Source organism: Triticum aestivum, chromosome 7B (assembly GCF_018294505.1).
Source record: "Triticum aestivum cultivar Chinese Spring chromosome 7B, IWGSC CS RefSeq v2.1, whole genome shotgun sequence".
Lineage (NCBI taxonomy): Eukaryota > Viridiplantae > Streptophyta > Magnoliopsida > Poales > Poaceae > Triticum > Triticum aestivum.
The window spans coordinates 439818365-439827624 of NC_057813.1; the positions used below are offsets into that span (position 1 = coordinate 439818365).

Consider the following 9260-nt stretch of genomic DNA (forward strand, 5'->3'; position numbering starts at 1 on the left):
CACCGCTGGTGCCATGTGGCATTGACCATTCAAATTTCACCTCCGAACAGGTATTGTGATGTGCTCAGTTATTCAGATTTCCATCAAGATATGTACTTTTATTCAGGACCCAAGCCTCAAGCCAGAAGAGATGACCCATTTTTATTAAAATACAACATGCAAACTCAAAGCTTTACTAAAGATGTGCACGCTTTTGCCAGGATTAGTACGGTGTTGCTTTTGTTTTATCTAGCAAATTACGGTTAATCTAAAGGTGTCCGTCACTATCACAAGGTTACTGGTAATTCAAACTCATTACAAGTAACGTGACTTCACATTTCAATGCAAAAGAGAAGAAATATTTAAGCAAAAAGTGAGAGAGATCTTTTCCAAGCCTACATGGGTTTGTCGAATCATTATCTTCTCTACTAATGTCAAACACACTCTTATATTATGGGACAGAGGGAGTAAATGATGTGTGAATCGACTAACACACTCCTGCCGTTCCCAAATAGATATATGGCCAATGTACATATAATCTAACTTAGTAAATTGGGTCACTACTTAGATTTGTCCGGGGAGGATGATATTAAGAGACGTCAAAAAATTTAGAACTGTATGCTGCATCCGAACATAAAACTGAAACGAAATTCATATTTCATTAGTTCAACAAACATAACAAATCGAAGTGCATACTGTATATGCAAAAGGATATGCCAACAAAATTCGGGTACGACCAAAGGTGTCTGCCAAATGAGCGAAGTTGCATACTGGGGACTGCAAGTTACATCGCACATATGGGGATCAGCTGTGGTATTTAGTTATCTATAATGAGCCTGAATATTTGTGTAAATAAACTACTTTGTTCCTTTCATACTATACTGAATCTGTGACCTAGGAAATATTCATCATGGCGGCATCACCAAGTACAAGAAACTGCTAAACTGAAACTGAAAAGGAACTCTAAATATGAAGGGGTAAAAACCACCAGATCAAGTCAAGAGCCAATAATCTGATACTGTTTCCCAGATGCCTGGTGCTAATAGCGTCACCATAGTCAAACTCTTGTCCAGGATATTGCAACACAGCAAATACTTGTAGGGACATGCATTTAAGGTGTGTTTTCATCTTACAAGGAAAGACTGAAAACAAGTAATGTGGAAGCTCGCCATACTGCAAGCATGACCTGTATCTGTATGAGACAACTTGTTTATCAATGCACAGCTTGATTACTCACTCGAAATACTCATACCAATATGGAGCAGCATATTGTCGCCCCCCCCCCCCCCCCGACCATAGATTCAAGGACACTTACTTAGATGAAAGATTACTTTGACCGTAGACCTGGAATGTTGCTCAGTCCCATCTTTTTAAGGATAAGCTTAGTCAGTGCTGGAGGGTTGTTGAGCCCCAGACTTCTACTGAACTCATTAGCCAGCGATACAAGCTGATACTTATCACGGCCGATTTGCTTATTTGAATTATAGTAACCAAGCCATGCTTGATAAGCAGATTCCTTATCTTTCACCTCCACATGTGCAAGAGCTTTCTCAACCTAAAACAAAATGGAAATGTGCAACATAGCATTATGACACATTGAACTCGCCAAATATTTCTAAATAAATTAATGACAACATTCCATGTAGGTTCATTTTGCTACTTCAGTCACCTGAGACCAGCCCTCCACGGTTGCGCTTATGAAAAACATTTCTACTTATTTGGTAGATTCATCCTATTGTGTGCCTTAAAAATATTGCGATGGCTTTCCAAACATAGGTTCATTTTGCTACTTCTACATATTCATGGCTAATGTGATGTAAGATTAACTAGACACAAATTTTCGAAAATGTCAAGAGAGGAAAAAAATCAAACAGAAAATGATCAGAACCAGCCGATTCCTGAATCAAAGTAGGGTCTAACACTTCTTCGGATGGTGTTATTTTCTATCATCGATATGTCCATTGCTATTGCATGTCGAAACACCAACAATAAGTTGTGCACTGGTGAAGGAGCTATTGTACCTTCCGTTTAGTGTCCAAATCAATTAGTGGTAGTGTTGCCTCTGTAATAGGCAAATCTTTGATACTTCTCAAGAAGTATTCTTCCCATGGTGCCAACAATAAGACTCCGCTCCCCTCATTACCTTTGCGGCCAGTTCTACCAAGACGGTGGATATATTGTTCCCTGTCACTAGGAACTCCCAGCTGCAATGACCATCATATCAGTTCACTCTGATTTATAATAACATGTGTAACGACACAAAGATAAGCATGTTCATATTTGGTTACGTGGAAGATATCTTTCTGAGTGGTTGTAAAGAGCAAACAGAAAAGAAAATCCTTATCTGCTCAATAAATAAATTAAGAACATAGACAACGACAATACACAAGGTTGGTTACCTGCAGAACTAGTGTGACATTAGGATAATCAACACCCCTAGCAGATACATCAGAGCTAACAAGAATAAGACCCTTTGATTCCTTAAATTCTTTTGATATCCTGGTTCTGTAACTTTGTGGCTTTCTAGAATGGATCTCACGTACGTTCAACTTCAGTTCAGACAGGAGTTCAGCAACAAGACTTGTTACTTTTGCTGTTGTACAAAACACAATCACCTGCATTTGTCTTGTCATAAATCTGTGTATAATAGTGACTAGAGAAGACACCGCAAAGTCAACAATTAAATTACCTTATAGTCAACATTTTCCGAAATATGGTCCGCTAGAAGACCATATAAGATAGAGAATTGTTTGTCTAGTGGTGCAACCAAATGCATTTGTTTCACCTGAATATGGTAATAATAAGCATCATGTTGGATAATAAAAGGAAACTTGAAGCAATTAACATGTGCATGGTTGAAAATATACCTGTGAATGTGTTTCCTCACTTCCTTCTAGAACAGTGTTGACAAATTCAAGATCTCTTTTCATGGCAACATGACATACTTGACGAACCTAAAATTAGTACAAATTCAGTATATGTTGACCAAATAAACCGATTGCCTGAGTGGGTTTACTCACTATACCTCATCTGGAACTGTAGCAGAAAATAGGAGTGTTTGACGTTGTTTGGGGAGTGCAGCTACTATTCTCTCAATATCAGTTCGGAACCCCATATCTAACAAGCGGTCAGCTTCATCAAGAATAAGGAATTTGACGCCCATCAATCTAGTAGCAAATCCTGGTGTGTTCTCCATATGATCCTTAAGCCTTCCAGGTGTAGCTACCAGAATCTGCATATTAGCATTACTTTCAGATCATGACATGTGACCATAGGAAGAGCAAGGATTGTTCAGCGAACTATTTCCAATCACCTGGCAAGGGTTTGTGTGCATGCGTTTCTGCTCAAGAGCCATCCTAGTGCCACCAATTACAAGTTGTACTCCAATTGATGGATGGAATTTAAGAAGTTTGTTAGCCTCCGCAGCAGCCTGATCAGCAAGCTCACGTGTCGGGCACACAACAATAACACTAATCGGTGGTCTTTTTTTATCATGGTCATGAGGGGGCAATTTGGAGACAACTTCAATGGCTGGAAGCTGAACATAAACAATGGTGAATTACAACTTGAGATCAAATGAAGCCCTAAATAATTAAATACAAGAAATATATCAATACTCAAGAAGGGTATTCACCAAGAATGCTACAGTTTTTCCAGTTCCTGTCCTTGCTTTGGCCAGGACATCCTTCCCTGCAGAGAAAAGGTTTATTAGTTTGTCAGCAGTGACTAAGATGCAATTCAAGTTAAGATATTTTCACAATTGTGTACAGCCAAACAAGGCAAAGTTCATAATTAAATATTGTCCAGATTGTCCTCCCCTCAAATCAACTAAAGGTTCGCATCATGTTTCTTGTGCCATAGTAATAATTCTTCAAAACAATTTTATTTGCAAGTCCATCTTCAATGTAGTACTGTGCAGTACGGTCGCTGTCATATGGACCCGACCCCACCTGTCATCTGTACTACAGCAGGGTGCAGTACTGTAGAGGATCTCAACCCAAGTTCAGTGAGGTTGTTTCAGTTATATTTATTCAAAAGGCTCATAACTAATTGTTGTAATTCAAGAATTTATACATAGGCTGTTAAAGCCAGCTGAAAGATTATTACTCAAAATTTCAGGAATCCATAAATAGTTTATGTTTTCTGAAGACTGTATAGACCTTATAGTTATAGCTACTGAGAAACTATGGGAAATATCATCACTATAAGGCCATATGGTCAATTCGACTGATGTGTTTTCATATTAATTGTTGTGTGTTGATTTTTGCAAACAGTAAGGGAATTCGGCATAACTACTATAAGGAGATGAACAATTCGCTCATGGATGCTCATTAGTCAGAACTCCAGAATATTGTGCTTTTGCATTGAAAAGAAAACTATGTTGGCAAGACTGAAGGCAAACACGTGAAGCAGAAGTAAATGAAGCTGTGGATTGGATTGTGTTGGGGTGAGTGTGCATAGCTCTCTATGTACTGAGTCGTTGGGCATGTTCTGTTTAATAAGATAGCTGAGCTGTGTGACTGGTGGATGTGTGGAGCTATAAACAGAAAGGTTTTCAAGAGGGGGGCCGTATAAGGGTAAACCCAGCATTGGTCAATATTGAGGTATCCCCCCCCCCCTGCCCGCATCTTCTCCTTCACTGATCGCTCCTTGTTCTGTCCACAATACCGTTGCGCCTGTGACGAGACATTAAAAAACTGAGGGTGGTGCTTGGTGAAGGATGAGGTGGGGTGAGTGGGCTATCAATTGGTTCTCCACCCTACAAGTGTTCATCATCTCTCAATTTAACTTTCCTGATAATCATTAAATACAGGGTCAATGCGCTTCCATTTTTTCTGTAAGGGTGTGTTTTTAACACAGAAAGGACTACTACAAGCAGAACAATCCTTATGAGTTTCCATATTATATAGTCTAACGCCCTAATCCTCCTGCCAGTTAATGAAGTTAACCTGTTAAATATTTGAGTAACCAAAACATGGGCCATTGGACATCGTGAACCAGTTACTTATTTTTGCCTGCCACCTCGGCTCTTCAAGTCCATCAAAACAAAGAAGGAAGTGGCATCGGCGAGTGGTGCAAAAATGCATGTGAAGAAAAGGGAAGGAAATGAAACCAACTAAGCGCATAATAGGTAGCCTTTAGACATCAGGGGGGCAGTAAAATAAAAAGGGTTAACCAAGGAACGGTTGAAGAGATTTTCTAGAAAATGGGAGTTGTAAGGCATATTTTGGAAATTGAAAAGATAAAATGCTAGAAGGAGAGTGGTAATGGATAATGTTCGTCCCTTTGCATAGCCTGTGAGCCCTAAGAACTTTGTGGGAAAGACATGCATACCATAAAGTAAAATCATAACTGTTCACGTATAAAAACAGCACTGTGTTAACCTTTAAGTATAATAGGAAGAGTGGCCTCCTGAACCGCAGTCATCCGTTCATACCCAGCAGCTTTAACACCTTTTAATGTCGCGGGAGAGAGAGAACATTCATCAAACCTGTGATGTTAACCAATAGAAGATCCAACAGGATGGGGGCATTAGAGATTAAAAGGTTGCTAGGTGTGTTATCAGCACATATGCTCTTAAATTTCAATACATGTCTGCAACTATTTGGAAACAATGCAGATGGCCAATTAGAGATCATAAGGACGTGATAAGCCTAATCATAGCACATGGCTGACTATAGTTTCCATGAAACATATTATTTCATCGACCAGGGTATCACAAGCTGCAGAGACATTGAGCAAACATAATCATACCAAGTTCTATTTAATATACAAAAATTGCTGCACAAGCAGTAACAAGAATCAGATAATTTTGCAACAGAAAAATTTGTTGCCCTCAACACTATGCTACAAATGTCTTTGCTTTTTCCTCATCACATGGTGGGGGTCACAAAATAACAGCTTAAAAACTAAGAAAAGAATCATTAAGCAACTTAAATTATGGTATGGTTGTGAAAATAGACACTACCTCCATTCTTTTGTTTTTCATATGTCCATTCACTGCTGCAAGTAAATGGATTGCTATATAAAAGTCATCATGATTTAAAATGTGCATCCTTTGTGCAATTTCAGTACAAAAGCCAACTAGCGCAGCTAGATGAAATCAATCCTGATTAAGTGAGTCATTAAGAGGATAGTGATACTTGGATAGTAATCAATAACAGTTTCTAGTAGAGCATGACTATGAACAAGATATATTTTCTTCACTGGCCTAAGGTTCTAAAATTTATTAGAATTAAGGATATCTTTCAATACAAAAACCAACTAATGCATCTAGATGAAATCAATCCTGATTAAGATGGTGATACTTGGATAGTAGTCAGTAACAGTTTCTAGTAGTGCGTGACTATGAACAAGATACATTTTCTTCACTGGCCTAAGGTCCTACAATTGACCAGAATTGAGGATAGAACGATACTGAAGTTTCTCATAACCCACCCCACATCCAAAGGATCATGGAACCTGTTACACTATGATGAAAGCAGACCAAACAACAGACAAATACTACTAAATATCTATTTGCACTTCCCAAGGATAGGAGGCTTTGTGGCCAAGTTTGAGGCAGCTATGGAAGTTCTTATTAAATTCGCATATGATAACTAAGTATAGTGTTAATTGGGATGAAAACGATGCTATTTGTTGAACTAACATTTAGGCAAATATCACAAAAGTGAATAAAAACTACCCGACATAGCAAGCAGTCATTCACGTGCTTCACAACTCAAATATATGCATGACGTAACATATCTATCCTATGCACGGATATATGATCACAAAGTACTCCCTCTGTAAAGAAATATAACTATATAAGAGTGTTTAGATCACTACTTTAATGATCTAAACTCTCTTATATTTCTTTACGAAGGGAGTAACAATCTAACTAGTTGCCATAGAGAAAAGAAAACAATGTGCAACACATACATAAACATTCCATAACAATGGCAGGATATATTTATTGTCAATTAGAGAAAGGTTGAGCAAGAGCTACCTTCTCTGACTCAAATACGAATCAGCACCTCCATTATCTCTTGTTCCCAGTACACTCTCCTGTTCAACTGACTCAGAAGAGACAGATTTCTTAGCTGCATTGTTCACTAAATCCTCCTGCACAGAATCATCACCAGAGAGACCATCCTCAAAACCTGATGATCCATCATCCTCATCAACTTCCCCTGACTCACTATCATCCTCTGATGAACCAAAATCAGACATTTTCCGGCCCTTTGACCGTCGATTACCAAAATCCACATCCCTGACTTTACCTCCTCTACGTGATCCCAAATTCCCCATCTTCTCTGCTATCCCACCACGATTATGCCTTCCACCAGAAGCTCCAAACTCAATTGCATCATCATCATCATCATCATCCTCGTCGTCATCTAAATCACTTTCCGTGCCTCCTCTCCGTGACAAACTTGACATTCTTCCACCACGACCACGAATTCCCCTGGGAGACCCAAAACCAACTTCTTCACCACTGTCATCCTCGTCGTCATCCAGATCGCTTCCCCTGCCTCCTCTCCTTGACAAACCTGATGCCCTTCCACCACGACCTCGTCTTCCCCTGGGAGACCCAAAACCAACTTCTTCACCGCTGTCATCCTCGTCGTCATCCAGATCGCTTCCCCTGAGTCCTCTGCCTGACAAACCTGTTGTCCTTCCACCACGACCTCGTCTTCCCCTGGGAGACCCAAACCCAGATGCTTCATCATCCAAATCACTGTACCTCCCTTCCCTGTGTGACAAACCCAATGCCCTCCCACCCCGGCCACGCTGACCCCTCGAAGACCGAAACCCAGCCTCATCACCAAAATCACCTCCCCTCCCTCCTCTCTGTGCAAACCCCGAAGACATCCTGCCCCGCCCTCGCCTTCCCCTCGCAGAACCAAAGCCAGACTCACCATCATCACTGAAATCAGAACTCACCACCCTCCCCCTTCGCTCAGAGCCTGGCCTATCACCTCCAGACCGACCACCTCGACTATCACCGCCAAATCGACCACCACGCCTATCGCCACCGAAACGACCACCATGACTATCGCCGCCGAACCAACCACCACGACTATCGCCGCCGAACCGACCACCACGCCTATCGCCGCCGAAATCACCGCCGCGCCTCTCTCCACCGAAATCACCGCCATCAAACCTCGACCTCGTCGGCGGTCCCCCCGAATCCCTCCCTCTTCGGCCTCCCCTGGAGGCAGCGGGTTTGCGGCTGGAGGCCTCGCGCTCGTCGCCGCTGCTGAGGCCAAGGTTGAAGGAGTCGGCCTTGATGTCGCTGACCCAGTCGCTGAGGTCGGCCTCGTCCTCGATTAGGCTCCGCGCGGCACCGCTGGGGCGCGAGGAGAGGAAGCGGGTGCTGATGGGAACGGCGGCGCCATTTCCCGGCGGGAACGGGTGTAGGTGGGAGAGAGAATCAGCACGGCGGGCAGCGGAGAAGGAGCCTGCCGCTGCGCGGCGAAGGAAGCCAAGCAGGTGGTGGCGGCCTCGCATGGCGGAGGCGCGGGGTTGAGTTTAGGGTTTAAGTGAGAGACGGCGGCTTCTAGGGGCTTATGGCATTTTGGGGTGGCTTTAGGTTCAGGTTGTCAAGAGGGAATGCTGATCAGAGATTCAATCAGGTCTGAAAAAAAAATTGATCTGTTTGGCTGCGCCCATATACTATTTGGTCTGCATCGCATGAACTTTAAAGTACCTCCCAACCAACCCTGCTATGAACGGCCGAATCGACAGTTTCTAGCGAGTCAGGCTCGGCCGAAGCAGGGGAAGGAATGCGGCACTGAGCTTGTACGCCACGAAGGTGAGTTCGCGCGCGTCCCCGTAAAATCGACGGGAGGATTTCGGCTCACCTCCCGTCGATTCAGTCGCCCTATATAGCCCTCTTCGCCCTCTTCGCCTTACCAGTGAAACTCTCGCCACCTTCTCCCCCACCCTTTCAAGCTTTCCATCTGACGCGCATCGACATCAACGATCAGGTAAGCGGTGCGCCTTCTCCGGCCGATGGTCCACGGTGGCGCCGACTCATGTCCTCGTCTTCTCCGACCGTTTTCGCGTCTCCCTCGAGCTGCATCGATGGCCTTTGTGAGTTCAATCACCCCCTTCTTTGTACTCGTTGAATCTAGATCTGAGAGCATGTGGTGAGTTAGATGTTCCACCTTATGGTAGGGCATCGTGTAGCATGCTAGGGTTTGATCTATGAGATTGTAATGTTGTGGTGGCTATTGGTGGTGGATTTGTAAGTTATGATGCATGTTGTTCATATCATGCTTTGTTGAGCTAGATTG

General features: G+C 42.6%; 1 protein-coding gene across 1 annotated transcript; it reads right to left on the reverse strand.

Moving 5' to 3' along the window:
* Positions 1-613: 613 nt before the first annotated feature.
* LOC123156504 (DEAD-box ATP-dependent RNA helicase 31) lies at positions 614-8555 on the reverse strand. The gene is made up of 11 exons (XM_044574624.1): positions 6968-8555; positions 5364-5470; positions 3614-3669; positions 3293-3517; positions 3005-3211; positions 2847-2933; positions 2669-2764; positions 2379-2594; positions 2001-2183; positions 1295-1534; positions 614-1171 (listed from the first exon to the last, which is right to left on the reverse strand). The coding sequence occupies exons 1-10, from the start codon at positions 8470-8472 to the stop codon at positions 1307-1309; spliced, it is 2910 nt and encodes a 969-aa protein (XP_044430559.1). The 5' UTR covers positions 8473-8555; the 3' UTR covers positions 614-1171; positions 1295-1306.
* Positions 8556-9260: the final 705 nt, after the last annotated feature.

Excerpts from the sequence above, each read along its gene's own strand:
- LOC123156504 (XM_044574624.1), bottom strand. The coding sequence starts at position 8,472 with ATGCGAGGCCGCCACCACCTGCTTGGCTTCCTTCGCCGCGCAGCGGCA. Across the intron at positions 5,471-6,967 it reads TCGTATTTGAGTCAGAGAAG|GTTTGATGAATGTTCTCTCT; the intron begins GTAGCTCTTGCT and ends TTAACATCACAG. Across the intron at positions 2,934-3,004 it reads CTGCTACAGTTCCAGATGAG|GTTCGTCAAGTATGTCATGT; the intron begins GTATAGTGAGTA and ends TACTAATTTTAG.